The sequence below is a fragment of the Danio rerio genome, chromosome 19, assembly GCF_052040795.2.
Source record: "Danio rerio strain M-AB ecotype USA chromosome 19, GRCz13ab, whole genome shotgun sequence".
NCBI classification, from domain to species: domain Eukaryota; kingdom Metazoa; phylum Chordata; class Actinopteri; order Cypriniformes; family Danionidae; genus Danio; species Danio rerio.
In genome coordinates this window covers 432,991-453,913 of record NC_141039.2, presented here as the reverse complement: position 1 = coordinate 453,913, position 20,923 = coordinate 432,991, and the positions used below count along the sequence as shown (strand labels likewise).

The 20,923-nt window shown below is 39.2% G+C and overlaps 1 protein-coding gene across 8 annotated transcripts in view; it reads right to left on the bottom strand.

The window, feature by feature from the left end:
• Window positions 1-7,812: 7,812 nt before the first annotated feature.
• Window positions 7,813-20,923, bottom strand: part of syngap1a (synaptic Ras GTPase activating protein 1a) — a 59,430-nt gene continuing 46,319 nt past the window's right edge. For 6 of the 8 annotated variants that reach the window (XM_087295145.2, XM_087295146.2, XM_087295151.2 and 3 more), the window contains 5 exons: window positions 20,342-20,800; window positions 19,990-20,163; window positions 15,006-15,217; window positions 14,855-14,927; window positions 8,998-10,256 (listed from right to left, as the gene is read on the bottom strand). In XM_087295145.2, the coding sequence (XP_087151271.2) occupies window positions 10,227-10,256; window positions 14,855-14,927; window positions 15,006-15,217; window positions 19,990-20,163; window positions 20,342-20,800 (948 nt within the window). In that variant the 3' untranslated portion in view covers window positions 8,998-10,226. Of the gene's footprint in view, window positions 10,257-14,854; window positions 14,928-15,005; window positions 15,218-19,989; window positions 20,164-20,341; window positions 20,801-20,923 lie in introns of all 8 variants that reach the window. The other 2 variants (XM_087295147.2, XM_087295148.2) reach the window with 1 other exon arrangement.

The window sequence follows — 20,923 nt, the reverse complement described above, 5'->3', positions numbered from 1 at the left end:
AAAGAGCCCCTATTAGACCTTCATCAGTGTGTATCTGAGGCTCAAATCTGAAAGTGTGGCGTGTTTAAAACGATTGATTCATCTATAGAAGAGTCGACTCAGAGTGGTTCGAATGAATTGCTGCATTAATGAATCTTTAACCGTGCAGGCATGACGTCGATACGGAACTCAAGCCCCGCCCATTTGTTGACCCGGGAAAATTAACCCCCCCGGCCCCGCCCACAAACACTGTAGAAAGTAAGAGAGGAAGAGAAACCCTGCAGCAGACCCCGGCTCATCATGTGGTGAAGACGCGGAGCTCTGAAGTGTGAGTTTGTGTTATTCTCTTTACCCAGAGACGACACTGAGAGAGATTATTTCTGCTGAAACACCTCAGCATTACAGCCTCAGCCTTGTGCTGTGTTTCCGTCATTTCTCTGACCAGTGCTTCAGCAAGCTACACGCTTACAACAGAGGATTCACCAGCCGTCTGTTAAAGGAAGGGTCAGACAACACTATTGATGTGTGGGACTGTGTCAGAGCTGGACAGGAACGAAGAAACAGATCGCGTCTAAAGCCATGCTACAAACGCTTTGCGTACCACTTTAAATGCGTTTGTGAGCTCGCGATACTCTGCCGCTTGTTGTTATGGCCACCGTCAGCTGTTCCTACACTTGTAGCAGTCAAGGTTTAGAATAGTTCAGCTTTTGCCACTGTGGATTAATCAATAGTATCTGGATGCAGCCTTTATGGTGCAAGCTGAGACTGCATCACTCAGTGATGCAATGTCAGACACAATGCACTCAAATGGAGCGAGTGACATCACTGTGACAGTAAGGGTTTGGTGAGCGCATTAAAAGGCATTGAATGCTGCCCAGATTGCACTGCACCAGGTCTGCAGCCAGACCCCTCTCCGATTAATAGTGAACATGTGTCATGGTTAAGAATAGAGTATATGCTGGCAATTAACAGCACTCCTGCATTGAACTCACTCATACACTCTGCAATCAGACTACTTCAAAACTGTTGATAAGTCATGCTGGGGTGCGTTTCCCAAAACCATCGTTAGCCAACTAAGATTGCAAGTTCCGTCGATGCAAATCTTGTTTGTTGATTTGCCGTTTCCCAAATCCATCATTGGCCAACTGTGTCACAAACATGTACACTTGCATCCAGGGCCGGAGCAAGCTGAACTGCCGCTCTAGGCAGAGGACGATCACGCCGCCCTCAACCCCAATGTGAAAACGAATGCGCGGATATATCTGAGGACACGCGGGTGCTGATGGAGGTGTCGCTGACGCCGCACTCTCTATTCTTTTGTCTATGCGCGTCTATATATCTGAGGATGCGGGTGGTGAGGGAGGTGTCGCAGACATAACTGAGGACGCGGGTGGTAAGGGAGGTGTCGCGGATGCCGCCCTCTCTATACTGCCGCCCTAGGCGGCCGCGTAGGTCGCCTCTATGGACGCGCCGGCCCTGATTGCATCTACACCTCTGGAGCTGTAGTTAAATACATATTGGCTGTGTTCTATTCCCCGCTATGCCCCCTATGCCCTATTCATTTAGAACATTTAACATTTAAACTTGGGAGTCAGTTTTATTAATAAAAAGCATTGAGGTCATCTCTCTTAGCTTAATCACAACCGACTTGGTCATCGGACCAATCAGTGGAGATTTAGCATTGCGCAGAGGAGTCATGTGGGAGTCGCTGGACTAATCAGGTTAAAATAAAGACAGATTATAAGACCCTGCATGCAGATCCGCCTGCTGTTGGAGACCCCCCAAACCAAAATATGATCTTTCTAATGCATAATTGGGGCTCTTTAAGCAAATAAGTTTTATGACTTCACACACTGTAAAACTTCTATTCCATTGTTTTTGCCAAACAGCTTGTTTTTTTGTTTTTTTTTTAGTCTTTTAACCTTTATTTCTGTGGAATGGTAAAGTATCTAGATTTCCTAAAAGTACTGCTTGAACATTGCACACTGAGTGGGGTTTATCTCTACTCAACTTTACTTTTGGTCTGCTAATGTTCATGAGATTATGTTCAGCTCTAACTCCTCTAATGCTCGCTTCTGCAAATCACAGGCAAACTCACGTCTTTCCACTTCTTTACAGGGTTTACTTACTGCCTCTTTACCTATTAATCCCTCCAGTATCCAGATAATGCAGTCGTCTCATCAACTCTCAGGATTTGGGCTCAGTTTAGAGAGGGGTCTGGCCGCTCTCTGACCCTGCATCTTTGCTGTGGCGAGACTTGATTATATGCAGGAACACCGTGATTGACATTCTCTCTTTGTACGTGTCATCAGAGGGGGACAGCCCCGCCCACTAGTGCCCATCTCATTAGCATAGGACATTAGTCTATTTTTCAATCTGTAGCTTGAAAGGCATCTGTAGCTCCGCCCTCTTCTGAAAACACCACAATCTCATTTGCATTTAAAGCAGCAGTAAACAAAACACCACAATTAGGATCAAAGGGTCAGATTCAGAGAGCTGATTACATTATTAGTGTGCTAATCTCAGCTCAAACTCACACACACACACTCTGGAGACAGCAGAGACGCCGCGTTCACAGCTCGTATAAAGAGACGTAATAATGAATCATCTTTAATGAAAATCTGCTTAGAAACAGGAGTCCTCTGAGTGATTGGGCGAAATATGCTTAGCCACGCCTCTCCAACCGTTAGTTTGCAGTGAGTGAAATATCAGAGGCGGAGCTCAAAAATAACCCCCGCCCCCTACTCAATATTCAGTTTCAGTGTGAAGTCCGTCACCGTACTGAAGTAAACGTCTGCACAAACTCTCTCGTACACTTCTGCAGCTGATCAGAGGTCATGAGAGCAGCAGCTGCCGCTGTCGACACGGGAAACATTGTTTACAGCATCTGAACATTAAAATAACGCAAGTGTGTAATCCTGCGCCATACATTACAGTAAACTGCATTTAACGCTCATGAAAAGGCTGAGCGATGTTTATATTTAGAGCTGCTTTTGTTGATTAATGTAATGATGTGTTGTGCTCACTAATCCTCTTGTGTGCGCAGCGGATGTGGAGATTACAGCAGTCTGAATGCAGGATCAGGAGTTTCCGTCTGTCAGCCTTCAGCATCCTGATGAGGGAGATACTCTGGCGCCCCCTGCTGCTCAACACACACACACACACACGCTCGCTAGCGCCCCCTGCTGCTCTGATCAGCTCAACACGCGCACACACACTCAACGTCTGAGCAAATGAACACACAGCTCTTCTGTTAAGCATGTATATATTTATTCGTTTGTTGAAATATTTAAAGATTTGTAATATTTCCCCAGAAAAATGTAAACTTCTCCATATTCACAAAAAGAAAGACATTTGTGTTGATCAATCATGGTCAATAAAATCAAAAGGATAATTACAATAATAATCATATTTGAATATAATCATATCTTTATAATAATATTAATAATAATAATATGCACATTCAAAACATCACTCCAGAGATGCTCCACTCTATAATCGACGAGTCTGTCCCGCATTCGAGAATATTTCCATGGGTACATATATATATATGTATATATATATATAAATATATACAGGATCCTACACTCCTGAAGGGGTCAGTGCTATGGCTTGTCCGTGTCTATGGCTAATTGAACAGGTGCGTCGCGCAGCAGAATAGCAAACATGCTACGCCAAATTCCACGCACCTGTCGTAGCAGAGCGACCCCTGAACACACATCATTGGCTGACAGCGGCAGCCAATCAGAGCTCAGTATGGGAACTGTAGGCACAGAAACACTGTTATTCATTAATGTATTCATTTTATTAGAACTATTATTACCTGAAATGCAGACAAAAGTAATACTTCCAACGAAAATAAGGTAAATAAGGACAAAAATAACCGACTAAAAGCCCCAGCAAAGCAGCTACTGGCGAATATGAGAATCATCCATCAAACACCGAGAAAAAGAGGAAAAACCCACTGAAAATCAAGAGAAACGCTTCCGTCCGTAAAGCTGGACTCTATATACACAAATCAGCAGCCGAGCTGGCGGAGTGACCTCAGTGTGTGTGTGTGTGTGTGTGTGTGTGTGTGAAGCACATTCTCAAACATACTGAGCCGCTCACAAACACTGGACCCAATGCTCCATTAATATATTGACCGGGAAGCACCAATGTGGAATATTCCAACAACACCGCATGCGGACACTGAGGAGAACACGGAAACAATCCTGCATGAGGAAAACTACTGGATACATGAAACATCTCTCATACACTCACTCACACTGTTCCTCAAGCTCTGATCGTTTACATTTAGTTTTTACACTCACCGGCCACTTTATTAGGTACACCTGACTAGTACCGGGTCGGACCGCTTTCTCCTCCAGAACTGTCTGAATCCTTCATGTTGTAGATTCTTCAAGCTACTGGAAATATTCCTCAGAGATTTTGCTCCATATTGTCATGATAGCATCACACAGTTGCTGCAGATTTGTCGGCTGCACATCCATGATGCCAATCTCCCGTTCCACCACATCCCAAAGCTGCTCTATTGGATTGAGCTCTGGGGACTGTGGAGGCCATTTGAGTACAGTGAACTCATCGTCATGTTCACCAGTCTGAAATGATTGAGCTTTATGACATGCTGCGTTATCCTGCTGGAAGTAGCCATCAGAAGATGGAGACACTGTGCTCATAAAGGGATGGACATGGTCAGCAGCAATACTCAGGTAGGCTGTGGCGTTGATGCTCAATTGGTACTAATGGACCCAAAGAAAATCTCCCCCACACCATTACACCACCACCACCAGCCTGAACCGCTGATACAAGGCAGGATGATCCATGCTTTCATGTTGTTGAGGCCAAATTGTGAGCCGAGCATCCGAATGTGTCAGCAGAAATGGAGACTCATCAGAGCAGCAACGTTTCTCCAATCTTCTATTGTCCAGTTTTGGTGAGTCTGTGTGAATTGTAGCCTCAGTTTCCTGTTCTTAGCTGACAGGAGCGGCACCCGGTGTGCTCTTCTGCTGCTGTAGCCCATCCGCCTCAAGGTTGGACGTGTTGTGTGTTCAGAGATGCTCTTCTGCAGAGCTCGGTTGTAGCGAGTGCTTATTTGAGTTACTGTTGCCTTTCTATCAGCTGGAACCAGTCTGGCCATTCTCCTCTGACCTCTGGCCTCATCAACAAGGCATTTGCGCCCACAGAACTGCCGCTCACTGGATATTTCCTCTTTGTCGGAGCATTCTCTGTAAAGCCTAGAGATGGTTGTGCGTGAAAATCCCAGTAGATCAGCAGTTTCTGAAATACTCAGAGCAGCCCGTCTGACAGCAACAACCATGCCACATTCAGAGTCACAGAAATCCCCTTTCTTCCCCATTCTGATGCTCACTTGACCTGCAGCAGATCCTCTTGACCATGTCTACATGCTGTAATGCAGTGAGCTGCTGCCATGTGATTGGCTGATTAGACATTTGCATTAACAAGCAGCTGGACAGGTGTACCTAATAAAGTGGCCGGTGAGTATACATTCAGCATGTCTGTAGTTTGCAGTAGTCAATATCTTGCCTTTATAGTTTGACATTTAGAGCTTTGTGTTGTCTGAATGAGTCCTGGAGAGCTGATAGTTTGATATATCACACACATCACATTCATATCACATACTAGTGTACCTAATAAAGTGGCCAGTGAGTATATATTTCTGGACATTATTTCATTTTAGTCATCAAAAACTCAAACTATAATACAATTTAAAAGTGATATTTAAGGGGCAGATTTTTGTTTCTATATTTTTGTTCTCATTTTAAATGATTCATTTTTTAAATGAATAAAAAGCTCATCTGATCAATAAAAGTCAAATAAATCCTGAAATTCTTATTTTTCTACTTTTGTGATTATCAAAAACGGTAATCAGTGTAAAGCATGAACAATTTCATTGTACTTTTAAGTGCTGCATAGAAAGTTTCTTCCTTAAAAAATGAAGTTTTAATGGTTGTATTATTGTAAATCTGAAAATGACGTTCTACTGTACAACAGTAATATAGTTCTGTCACAATGTCTGAGCTAAATCATATTTCCATATACGCAGACAAGAGCTTATATCAAATCAAAGGACTATTAAAAGAGTCTGTCCTGTTATTCCTCTAGCACTGAGCAGATCTGAGTAGCAGTGAAATGATCTTCATGTCTGATTCAGTCAAACCTTCATCACTTCATCAATCAGATGAACCAGGGCTCTGTCACAGATACACATCTGACTTGGTGAATAATCCATCAGTCGCTCTGTTCCATCCAGAGATGCTGATTACACTCATGCAGAGAGGGAAACATTGCTGTTTTCTAGGAACTCATTCGTTCATTCTCCTTCTGCTTATTCTCTATTTCAGAGGTCGCCACAGCGGAATGAACCACCAACTATTCCGGTATGTGTTTTGCACAGCAGATGCCCTTCCAGCCGCAACCCATTACTGGGAAACACCCATACACACTCATACACTACAGCCAGTGTAGTTGATCAGTTCCCCTATAGCGCATGTGTTTGGACTGTGGGGGAAACCCACGCCAACACGGGAGAACATGCAAACTCCACACAGAAACACCAACTGACCCAGCCGAGACTCAAACCAGAGACCTTCTTGCTGTGAGGCCACAGTGACACCACTGAGTCCCCGTGCCTGATTCAGTCAAGCGCTCTCGCTTCATCAGTCAGATGAACCTCTGTAACAGGCTCTATATTGGTTTTAGGGCTCTGTAACGATGACAAATCTGCTTTTGACAGTAATTAGTGAATAATTCATCAGTCGCTGTGTTTCCATCTAATCTGTGCAAAACTGGATTATGGCATTAAAGATTTGAAATTAAATGAGTTTTCCAGCCAATGATGCACAGAAGAGCATCAGCTCCTGCACAGAGAGGAGTGGAGTCTGGGATTCTCCACTGTTCTCCTCTAATAAATGAGCTGCACCTCAGAAGACCAAGACCAAACGCAGTGAACACGGTGAATGCTGTGTTTTCTGGAGGAGTGAGAGCAGACAGATGCAAGTGGTGCTCGCTGCAGAGCCATTTGAGGAGAGCTGAGCTCCAGCGAGGGGGAGCTTAAGCTTGAGCTCCACCTTTTTTGCACTTCTTCTACGAGTGATGTCACTGGGGGTAGGGTTAGGGGTGGGGTTGGTGTACGCATTAAAACAGCTTACAGGAGGAGGAGCGAGAGCTCATGCTCCCCCTCGCTGGAGCTCAGCTCTCCTCAAATGGCTCTGCAGCGAGCACCCTCTCGACAGATGCTCAAGACAGTTCTGGAGGGAATAATAATAGAAGAAGAAGAATACTGAAGCACTGTGATGACGAACTGATGGATAACTGAGGCCTTTAACAATCAGCACAACAACATCTCACATCTGACACACTCGAGATCTGCAGACCAACATTACTGACGCAAACACCCTCACACACACACATTTATATCTGCAGACCAACATTACTGACGCAAACACCCTCACACACACATTTATATCTGCAGACCAACATTAATGTAAAGACCCTCACATACACATTTATATCTGCAGACCAACATTATTGATGTGAAGACCCTCACACACACACACACACACACACACACACACACACACACACTTATATCTGCAGACCAACATTACTGTAAAGACCCTCACACACACATTTATATCTGCAGACCAACATTAATGATGTAGAGACCCTCACACACACATTTACATCTGCAGACCAACATTAATGATGTAGAGACCCTCACACACACATTTACATCTGCAGACCAACATTAATGTCACAAAGACCCTCACACACACATTTACATCTGCAGACCAACATTAATGATGTAAAGACCCTCACACACACATTTATATCTGCAGACCGACATTAATGACACAAAGACCCTCACACACACATTTATATCTGCAGACCAACATTAATGATGTAAAGACCCTCACACACACATTTATATCTGCAGACCGACATTAATGACACAAAGACCCTCACACACACATTTATATCTGCAGACCAACATTAATGATGTAAAGACCCTCACACACACATTTACATCTGCAGACCAACATTAATGATGTAAAGACCCTCACACACACATTTATATCTGCAGACCGACATTAATGACACAAAGACCCTCACACACACATTTATATCTGCAGACCAACATTAATGATGTAAAGACCCTCACACACACATTTATATCTGCAGACCGACATTAATGACACAAAGACCCTCACACACACATTTATATCTGCAGACCGACATTAATGATGTAGAGACCCTCACACACACATTTATATCTGCAGACCTACATTAATGATGTAGAGACCCTCACACACACATTTATATCTGCAGACCAACATTATTGACGCAAAGACCCTCACACACACATTTATATCTGCAGACCAACATTAATGATGTAAAGACCCTCACACACACATTTATATCTGCAGACCGACATTAATGATGCAAAGACCCTCACACACACATTTATATCTGCAGACCAACATTAATGACACAAAGACCCTCAAACACACACTTATATCTGCAGACCAACATTAATGACACAAAGACCCTCACACACACATTTACATCTGCAGACCAACATTAATGACACAAAGACCCTCAAACACACACTTATATCTGCAGACCAACATTAATGACGCAAAGACCCTCACACACACATTTACATCTGCAGACCAACATTAATGACGCAAAGACCCTCACACACACATTTACATCTGCAGACCAACATTAATGACACAAAGACCCTCACACACACATTTATATCTGCAGACCAACATTAATGACGCAAAGACCCTCACACACACATTTACATCTGCAGACCAACATTAATGACGCAAAGACCCTCACACACACATTTATATCTGCAGACCAACATTAATGACGCAAAGACCCTCACACACACATTTACATCTGCAGACCAACATTAATGACGCAAAGACCCTCACACACACATTTATATCTGCAGACCAACATTAATGACGCAAAGACCCTCACACACACATTTACATCTGCAGACCAACATTACTGACACAAAGACCCTCACACACACATTTATATCTGCAGACCAACATTAATGACGCAAAGACCCTCACACACACATTTACATCTGCAGACCAACATTAATGACGCAAAGACCCTCACACACACATTTATATCTGCAGACCAACATTAATGACGCAAAGACCCTCACACACACACATATCTGATCAGCATCTGTCAATCACAGCACACAGACTGATGAAGCGCAGGCTTTACTCAATAAATGTGTTTTCTCTAATGGAATAATGCGTTTGTCCTGTGCATCAGGTTTTTAGGTGTATTTTCATCATGTTTGCACATCCTGATGTTTCCAGTAAGCATTGATTTTATGCAATAATCCAGAATGTGCATAATAATATGTGGATGGAAACAGAGCGAGTGTGTGACGATGGGTTTAGCGGCTCACTATAATCTGAGAAGAGCTTCAGCAGACCACTGATTATCATGACATGAAGAGCTGGAGTCCTCCAAACACACACACACACACACACACACACACACCCTCCAGAAGTTCGAGTGTCCTGTTCTCAATCAGCTCTGTAGGCACGGAGAGCAGGAGGAGGCCCCGCCCCCTGCGGGATTCTGAGCGTCTGATTGGCTCAGAGAGAATCAAAGCTCCTCAAAACATGATTTGAAAAACACGAGATTCGTTATTGAGTCATTATTAGGAAGTTGAGGCTGCAACTGCTCAAAAACACACTCACACACACACACACGTACACAAACACACTCCTGCAGTAGAGAGAGAGAGAGAGAGAGAGAGAGAGAGAGAGGATAATGGGAAGAGAAGGAGAGCATCATAAAGAAACACACACACACACACACACCTCTCTCTCTCCCTCTCCGTCAGTCTGTCCTCCGGGGTTTTCTTTGTGCTATCAGTGTGATTGTTTCGGCCTCAAAGATGCTGATTGTCGTCCATTTGGCTCAAAAATTGAGAAGAAAGAGAGAAAGAGAGAGAGAGAGACACATCTGAGGAATATATATTTATATATCAGTTACATATACATATATATACTCTCATAATGTGTGTGTGTGAGAGAAAGAGAAAGAAAGAGAGAGAGTGTGTAGAGTTAAAGTTGGTCATCCAGCTCTGGCTCCGCCTCTCTCTTCTCTCTCAGCCAATCATCAGACATTCCTGGGTGGAGGTTCAGCCACATGTCCTCTAGTCCTGCAGGGGCCAATCATGTTCCAGAGTGGGCACCATAAATCGGCTGCGAGAGAAACAGAAGAGAGAGAGAGAGACGCAAATCACCGAGAGATTCAGTAAAGACTCGCTTCACCGCGGTATTCAGCAGAGACTGAAAGCGGATCATTAAAGGGGTAGTTCACACGGACATCTATTATTATTTACTTATACGCACTTCTCTTTACTCTTTTAAACACTAAAGAAGACATTCTAAAGAATGCTAAAAACTGGTAACCATTGATCTCCATAGAAAGAAAAACAAAGGGAAGTCAATGGATACAGGTTTTCAACATTCTTCTAAATATCTTCTGTAGTGTTCAGCCAACTTATAAAGGTTTATAACCATTTGTAGCTATAGCTACTGTTATAGTTATTGCTATAGTTGTCGTTAGTTATCACTATAGTTGTTGCTATGGTTATGGTTATAGTTATTGCTTAAGTTGTCGTTAGTTATTACTATAGTTACAGTTACAGTTAATGCTATAGTTGTTGTTATTTATCACTATAGTTGTTGCTATGGTTACGGTTATAGTTATCGCTATGGTTATCGCTATAGTTGTTGCTATGGTTACGGTTGTAGTTATTGCTATAGTTGTCGTTAGTTATCACTATAGTTGTTGCTATGGTTACGGTTATAGTTATTGCTATAGTTGTCGTTAGTCATTACTATAGTTAAAGTTACAGTTAATGCTATAGTTGTTGTTATTTATCACTATAGTTGTTGCTATGGTTACGGTAATAGTTATCGCTATAGTTGTTGCTATGGTTACGGTTATAGTTATTGCTATAGTTGTCGTTAGTTATCACTATAGTTGTTGCTATAGTTACTGTTATAGTAATTGCTATAGTTGTCGTTATTATATATTAAATTTGTTGCTATAGTTACACTTACAGTTATCGCTATAGTTGTTGCTATGGTTACGGTTATAGTTATTGCTATAGTTGTCGTTAGTTATCGCTATAGTTGTTGCTATAGTTACTGTTATAGTAATTGCTATAGTTGTCGTTATTATATATTAAATTTGTTGCTATAGTTACACTTACAGTTATCGCTATAGTTGTGGGACAGTAAAATATATATATATTTAAATATTCATTTTTTGCATGAACCATCCCCTTAAATGCACATGTGATAGACAGAACAGCATGACGTGCAGAAAGACGTGAATAAATGATGACAGAATTATGATGACCAGTAATAATAACAACATGATGAGATGAGGGAAAACAGATAAGAGGACAGATCTTATTATGTCATTGTCCATCATCCAATCACAGGCTTTCTGTGCTGTGACTGCCAGCCAATCAGAAGCCAGCGCTGGACATGCAACTATCACTGATTCATCAGACACACATACTTGTTTATATGGTTTAAGAGGACTCAGCCTAGTATTTTAGAGTGTTATATGGCCCTCCCCATAAACCAAACCTCACAGCAAACCTATAGGAAAATGATTTATGTCAACAAAACACGCTAGCATGATTCTAGACATTATGAATTACAAGGACACAACCCATGTCCTCATAAACCATCTTAATAGAGCACAACTAGATCATGCTCAAGTCATTATACACATTTCTGTCCCCGTAAACCACAGAAACAAGTACACACACAGAGCGTCTTCAGTTCATCACAACATTATACAGTATTTTACATCACAGTCTCTGCTTTAATAATCCCACAGTGGAGTGATAACAGTCATATCATCAGAAACAGCTTCAGTCACACGGCCAATGATTAAAACAATGACAGCCAATCAGAGTCCATCCTGCTTTGAAGAGAAACTGTCACAGAGGTTATCATCCGCTGCTGTGGATGGTGTGGTTATTATAGTTCCTATAACAGTAGTGGTTAGCACTGGTTTAATGTTCCCATTATAGTGATCAAAATATTTACCAGTGCAGTTATGGATAGTATGATCACCATAAGTCACAGTATAATATAGTTATTGCTGTAATAACTTGCTATAAACACTGTCAATTATTACTATATTCACTGTTTTAGTTATTCATAGTTAGTGTTCTAGCTGTTGCTATAGTAACTGTTGTAGATATTGCTACATTTACCTTTATAGTTATAACTATAGATAATCACCATAGTTACTGTAATAGTTATCGTTACATTTACTGATAATTATACATCAGTTTATTGCCATAGTTCCTGTTGTAGTTATCAGTTCCGTTTTCACTAGTTACTACTATAGTTTCAGTTATAGTTATTACAGTAGTTACTGTTCCATGTATTGCTAGTTACTGAGATATTTGTGATAGTTATTACTATAAATACTGTAAATAATTACACTCGCTACTGTTCTAGCTATCTCTATAGTAGTTACTCTATAGTAACTATAACAACTACACCTATAACAGTAACTAGCAATATCTATTACAGTAATTATTGCAACAGCTAGCACTAACTGTAATGATCAAGATAACAGATGATATGGTGATAACTATAATAACAACTGTAGGAATAGCTCTTGCTACCCTTACCATTATTGCTATAGTTACTATTATAGTTATTGCTACAGCTACAAATATAGTTATTGCTAGTTACTGTTATTGCTATAATTATCGTTACAGATTTTGCTACACTTACTGTTACGATAGCTGATGTTATAGTTATAATTAATGCCATAGAAACTATTATAGTTATCGCAGCCGATATCGTCAACTTATAGTTATCACTATACATACAGATAAAGTTATGTAGTTATAGTTACTGTTAGTGCTGTAGTTGTTACAGTTGTGATTGTTATCGCAGTATGAACTGTTGTAGTTTTCTCCATAGAAACAGACATAGTTATCGTTATAGTTACTGTTATATTTATAGCAACAAATATTGTTATAGTTATCACTATAGTTATCGCTACAGTTACTGTTATAGTTATTGCTATAGTTGTCGTTAGTTATCGCTATAGTTGTTGCTATAGTTACTGTAATAGTTATTGCTATATTTACTGTTATAGTTATTGCTATAGTTGTCGTTAGTTATCACTATAGTTGTTGCTATAGTTACTGTTATAGTTATTGCTATATTTACTGTTATAGTTATTGCTATAGTTGTCGTTAGTTATCACTATAGTTGTTGGTATAGTTACGGTTATAGTTATTGCTATAGTTGTCGTTAGTTATCACTATAGTTGTTGCTATATCTACTGTAATAGTTATTGCTATATTTACTGTTATAGTTATTGCTATAGTTGTCGTTAGTTATCACTATAGTTGTTGCTATAGTTACTGTAATAATTATTGCTATATTTACTGTTATAGTTATTGCTATAGTTGTCGTTAGTTATCACTATAGTTGTTGCTATAGTTACTGTAATAGTTATTGCTATATTTACTGTTATAGTTATTGCTATAGTTGTCGTTAGTTATCACTATAGTTGTTGCTATAGTTACTGTAATAATTATTGCTATATTTACTGTTATAGTTATTGCTATAGTTGTCGTTAGTTATCACTATAGTTGTTGCTATAGTTACTGTAATAGTTATTGCTATTTTTACTGTTATAGTTATTGCTATAGTTGTCGTTTGTTATCACTATAGTTGTTGCTATAGTTACTGTTATAGTTATTGCTATATTTACTGTTATAGTTATTGCTATAGTTGTCGTTAGTTATCACTATAGTTGTTGCTATAGTTACTGTTATAGTTATTGCTATATTTACTGTTATAGTTATTGCTATAGTTGTCGTTAGTTATCGCTATAGTTGTTGCTATAGTTACTGTTATAGTTATTGCTATAGTTGTCGTTTGTTATCACTATAGTTGTTGCTATAGTTACTGTTATAGTTATTGCTATATTTACTGTTATAGTTATTGCTATAGTTGTCGTTAGTTATCACTATAGTTGTTGGTATAGTTACTGTTATAGTTATTGCTATAGTTGTCGTTAGTTATCACTATAGTTGTTGCTATAGTTACTGTTATAGTTATTGCTATATTTACTGTTATAGTTATTGCTATAGTTGTCGTTAGTTATCACTATAGTTGTTGCTATAGTTACTGTAATAATTATTGCTATATTTACTGTTATAGTTATTGCTATAGTTGTCGTTAGTTATCACTATAGTTGTTGCTATAGTTACTGTAATAGTTATTGCTATTTTTACTGTTATAGTTATTGCTATAGTTGTCGTTTGTTATCACTATAGTTGTTGCTATAGTTACTGTTATAGTTATTGCTATATTTACTGTTATAGTTATTGCTATAGTTGTCGTTAGTTATCGCTATAGTTACTGTTATTGTTATTGCTAAAGTTGTCGTTAGTTATCGCTATAGTTGTTGGTATAGTTACTGTTATTGTTATTGCTAAAGTTGTCGTTAGTTATCGCTATAGTTGTTGGTATAGTTACTGTTATTGTTATTGCTATAGTTGTTGTTATCATATATTATAGTTGTTGCTATAGTTACTGTTATAGTTAATGCTTTAGTTGTGGCTAGAAGATGCTAATGGCCCCTATTGTATCCATGTTATGGTTATCACTATAGTCATCACTATAGTAACCATGCGGTCGTCATCACTACAGATACCTCAGCTATGTACACAGGCATGAGAGATGAGTGATGAGTTGAGGAGCAGCTGAGAGTCTGCTGGTGTGTGGGACAGACAGACCTGTTCTGTGAATATTCTGGTTTTGAGGTCAGGCATTCCACTTCCCCTCAGCTCATCCTCTACCGCCATCAACCTGCAACACACACACACACATTCCCAGAATGCTCTGCTGCTGTGAGGCTGGGGTGTGGCGCGGGGTCACGCGTCTGACCTGTTGATGATGCCCTTGATCTGCGAGTCCTTCTCCACCTGCTGCTGCCGCAGGCGCCTCTCGCTGTCGTCCAGCCGGCTCTGGTACTGCAGCAGAATCTTGCTGGTCTGCTGCTCCTGCGAGTGTAGCCGTCGCTCGTACTCCTCCAGCTTACGGTGGGACATCATCAGACGCTCCTTCAGGGAGTTGATCTCCTCCTCGTACTCACGCACCTGCAGAGTGATTATGCAAAATATTATAGTTATTGCTATAGTTACTGTCATAGTTATCGCTATATTTGTTGCTATAGTTACTGTTTTAGTTATTGCTATAGTTACTGTCATAGTTATCGCTATAGTTGTTGCTATAGTTACTGTTATAGTTATTGCTATACTTACTATAGTGATAGTCGTTAGTTATCACTATAGTTATCGCTATAGTTACTGTTAGTTATCGCTATAGTTACTGTTAGTTATCGCTATAGTTAATGTTAGTTATCGCTATACACTGTTAACCCTTACTGTAGATTATGCAGTAAATAACTGTAAAATAGCCAGTGTTTAGCTGTAATGAAAAGGAACAGTATTTTACTGTAAAAGGAGCAGGATTTGTATGAAATTCTGTAGTGCAAAGAATAAATTACAGTAATTTACTCTATGTACCATTACAGATATTTACTGTGATAATAAATGGTAAATTACTGTTCAACCATTACTGCCTCATCTACTCTGATGCTTTATGTTGCTATTTTATATTTATTTTATCTCTGTGTTTTCTTTGGTTCCTTTTATGTTTTTAACATTGAGTATCAGGAGTCAACCAATGCCACAGAGCTTATTAAAAGGTAAGTGTAAGATATGGACGAAATGCATTTAAAGTCAAAAATATTCACACAGAGCAAAGAAATTGTCACAATAATTTTTATAACTTTGTTTACTTTTTCTATAATTAATCTAATTTAATTGCCTAGTTTGACATATAGTTAAGATTTTATATTTTAAAATAACTAGTAAAAATGTGTTATTAAAAAAATATATATATCTTAAACAACACGCACATACATTTTTGCAGAGACTCAATGAATTTGTTTGGAAAACTGGCAAGTAAAAGTGCCATTAACAGTATAAAGGTTTTCCTAAATAAATGTATAAATCATGATATTTGTTGTGTTTTTTATTATTTTTACTACAGATTTGGAACGACAAGAGAATCAGATTATTTATTTATTTATTTTTTTCTTTGGATGAAGTTTATATTATTGTATATTTTTATTGTTTTTATTAAACGATATGTGCATAAATGTGATAAATGTAGGCAGTTGCTTTGAAAATATGCTATGTACCAGGGGTGTCAAACTCCTGAAGGCCACGGCCTAGTAGAATTTAGTTCCAGCCCTGCTTCAACACACTACCTTTAGATTTAGTTTGATCAGGTGTGTTTAATTAGTATAACTGCACTGTTACTCAGTAGATTGTGCAGTAAATAACTGTAAAAAACAATGATTTAGGCATCACTACACACTCCCACAGGCTGTCCGTCTTATTTTAAACACAAAGGTGTTAGAAAGAGTTTTCAGAAAATGCTGGCCCTTTAAGAGAGCCAGGTGTTTGATTTGTTTACTGCTGAGTGGGCTCTATTCTCTGTCTATCAATTCAGATGTTGAGTCTGATATGTTTTAGGCTTTAAATAAGAATCTTAAATGAGTAAGTAAAATGTGTTCAAATGTTTTTGAGGGTTTATAAAATAAGGCTGTGTTTTAAGTTATATTGTTGTTATCTTGAACTGTGTACTTGAAAGCTACATTGTTAGCTAGTTAGCCTCTCCTCATAACTTCTTACATTACTTTTCTTTAAGTATATGTATTTATTGGATATTGCATACTGCCATAATGTACAGATGCTAACAGTTGTATGTATCTTTCTGGCAACTAAGCCAAAATTAAATTCCATCATCTCAGTAAGGTAACGTGCACATCATCACAGGAAATCACAAAAACATGATACACATAGCCATACACACACAAAAGCTCCCCTGTCCGGTCCCAGGTTGTGAGTTTGTTGCTAAGTATTTTTCAGAGCTGTGTTTCCATCTATGAATTTATATTAGAAACAATAAAAAAGTTTGTTGTCATGAGATAACTATAACAATAAAAGATTGGATCCTTTGGTTTTTCGGTGTTGCCAACTTTATTTTTGTTTTCCATAATTATTTTAAACTTTTTGAGATTTGAAAGAGCTTTTAATTATTTAAAACTTTAAAATTTTAAATAATTATTTTGTGTTTTTTGCTGTTCAGTTTTTTTTTTTTTTTTTTTTTTTGCATGGTCAGCATTGAGGAGAGAGTAACACATTTCACTGCAGCACTTTGTGTGTGTGTTTATTGGATATGTGATTGTGATAAATGTTAGCAGTTGCTTTAAAAGTATGCTATATACCAGGGGTGCTTAATCCTGTTCCTCTACCTTCCTGCAGAGTTCAGTTGCTATCCATATCAAACACACCTAAACCAATTAATTAGGACCTGAACACCACGTGATAATTACAGGCAGGTGTGTTTAAGGGCATCAACTGAAATCTGCAGGAACGTAGATCTCCAGGAACAGGATTAAGCACCCCTGCTATATACCATGGGGGTCAAACTCCAAGTTACTGGAGAACTGCAGGGCAGCAGAGTTTAGTTCCCACCCTGCTTCAACATTACCTGTAGATTTCTAACGAGCCTTAATTAGTTTTATCAGGTGTGTTTAATTAGAGTTACAGCTTAAAGTCCCAGTCACACTGCACTTCTCTCCCTTTAGACTTCCATTCATACGCATGTAAATGCTGCAGACCTGGAATGCATGCTCATGCAACAAATTTTACAGTTTGCAGCATTGGAAAGTTCAAGCTTGGAGAACTCTGAACTGCGAAATCACATCATGTGATTGGTTGAGACTAATCAAAGATCAAACCATGACCTGTCTGAACAGAAATTATGGACCAGTTGTTTGCTTTTTCAATCTCTAAATATTTTGTTTAATCCCACTCCTTTTCGCAGTGCCGTATGACAGAATTTTGCTTAAACGTTAGTTTGACTGCAGCCTTGCTGTGCAGACCTGTGGCTCTCAGTAATATGTATGATGATATTTATATCTGCTGATTTCTTAATTTTGTTATACATTTTCTGTTTTATATTTGTTTGCTGCCAAAACAATAAAATAAATTTGTCAGAATTTACAACTTAATTAATTTAAAGAATTAATAACAGGTAAGAATACTAATTAATTTTAGTAACACCTTGACATACTATTGTGTATGCAGTATAATGCTGTGAGTTGTAACAATACAGTACAGTAATTAACTGTACACAGTTTCCAGTTAGTTACCACTGCTGCTCTATTACAGTAATTAACTGGCAACACTGTTGCCAGCTACTCACTGCAATGGTTCGGTTTCAGTAAACAACTGGCAACACTGTTGCCAGCCACTCACTGTAATGGTTCAGTTTCAGTAATTAACTGGCAACACTGTTGCCAGTTACTTACTGTAACCAAACTTTTACAGTGAGTAGCTGGCAACAGTGTTGCCAGTGTTCTACTGTAAAAAAGCCTGGTAAGGTCTAACAGTGTAGTTACTGTTAGTTATCACTATAGTTATCGCTATAGTTACTGTTAGTTATCGCTATAGTTACTGTTAGTTATCGCTATAGTTACTGTTAGTTATCGCTATAGTTGTTGCTATAGTTACTGTTATAGTTATCGCTATAGTTGTTGCTATAGTTACTGTTAGAGTTATTGCTATACTTGTCGTTAGTTATCACTATAGTTGTTGCTATAGTTACTGTTATAGTTATTGCTATAGTTGTCGTTAGTTATCACTATAGTTGTTGCTATAGTTACTGTTATAGTTATTGTTACAGTTGTCGTTAGTTATCACTATAGTTGTTGCTATAGTTACTGTTATAGTTATTGCTATAGTTGTCGTTAGTTATCACTATAGTTGTTGCTATGGTTACGGTTGTAGTTATTGCTATAGTTGTCGTTAGTTATCACTATAGTTGTTGCTATAGTTACTGTTATAGTTATTGCTATAGTTGTCGTTAGTTATCACTATAGTTGTTGCTATAGTTACTGTTATAGTTATTGCTATAGTTGTCGTTAGTTATCACTATAGTTGTTGCTATAGTTACTGTTATAGTTGCTATAGTTGTCGTTAGTTATCACTATAGTTGTTGCTATAGTTACTGTTATAGTTATTGCTATAGTTGTCGTTAGTTATCACTATAGTTGTTGCTATAGTTACTGTTATAGTTATTGCTATAGTTGTCGTTAGTTATCACTATAGTTGTTGCTATAGTTACTGTTATAGTTATTGCTATAGTTGTCGTTAGTTATCACTATAGTTGTTGCTATAGTTACTGTTATAGTTATTGCTATAGTTGTCGTTAGTTATCACTATAGTTGTTGCTATAGTTACTGTTATAGTTGCTATAGTTGTCGTTAGTTATCACTATAGTTGTTGCTATAGTTACTGTTATAGTTATTGCTATAGTTGTCGTTAGTTATCGCTAGTTTTTTGCTATAGTTACTGTTAAAGTTATTGGTATAGTTGTCGTTAGTTATCACTATAGTTATCGCTATAGTTACTGTTAGTTATTGCTATAGTTGTTGTTAATTATCACTATAGTTGTTAGTTATCGCTATAGTTACTGTTATAGTTATAGCTAAAGTTGTCGTTATTTATCACTTTATTTGTTGCTATAGTTACTGTTATAGTTATCACTCTAGTTGTTGCTATAGTTACTGTTATAGTTATCACTCTAGTTGTTGCTATAGTTACTGTTATAGTTATTGCTATAGTTGTCGTTAGTTATCACAATAGTTGTTGCTATATTTTAAATGTCTGGAACTAAATCTATAGCGCCACCAGCAGACCAAATATGCAACATTTAAACTGTTATAACTTGAACCATTTGACCTAGAAAAATAAAGCGTGTGTGTGTGTGTTTGTGTGTGTGCAGCACTGACCCGGTCCAGGCGGGACTCGTCCATGCTCTTGGAGTGCTCCTTGAGTTTGAACTCCTCTCTGTCCACGCGCAGACTCTCGATGTCTGCAGACAGATGTGGCATGTTGGAGACCCAGGCCACGGTGCGCTCGGAGGCTGCAGAGGTGGGGTTCAGGGTGGAGGGAGACTTAGAGCCCTGAGACACACACACACAACATCAGCACAACACACACACACATCTGCAGAATATAGGTGGTAATGTATGGGTGTGTCTGTTCAAGTCAGAGTGTGTGTGAATATGCATGTGTGTTTGAATCTGACAGTGTATGCGTAAGTCTGATTGTGTGTTTTCAAATGTGTGTGTGTGTGAGTACCTGTTTGTTCCCGGATGGCTTGAGCAGGTGTTGTTGGTTGCTCTGCTGTGTGTTTTTTGCTGATTGGTTGGTCGGCGTATTCTCTGTGCTCTCATTGGCTGCGCTCTGAGGAGCGGGATTCTCCGACGCATTGCTGGACTGATGCGGCAACCCGGGGGCGGGGCTGTCCTTGACTGACAGCTGCTGCCTTGTCAACTGCCTCCCTCCAAAACTAGACTCAGGCGATTGGAGGAGGTTGCCGCTCTGTGGGCGGGTCTTAGGGGGGGTGGAGTTTACAGCCGAGCTGACGGACAGCTGGTGGGCGGGCTGAGGCTTCGCGCGTTGAGGAGGGGGCGGAGCCATGGAGGCCTGACGGACAGGATGAATGGTGGTGGGAGGTGTGGCCAGAGAAGCAGGAGTGCCGGTGCCCGTGGCCGTCTGCGGGGTCATTCCCATCAGCACCTGCTGCTGGAGATTCTCCTGAGGTATTAATAGGAATAGTATTGAAGTAGGATATATTAATAGTAGGAAATGTGTTGAAGAAAATTGGGGGAAAATATAAAAGAATTCATATTTAATAGGAGGTTGAATAATTCTGACTTT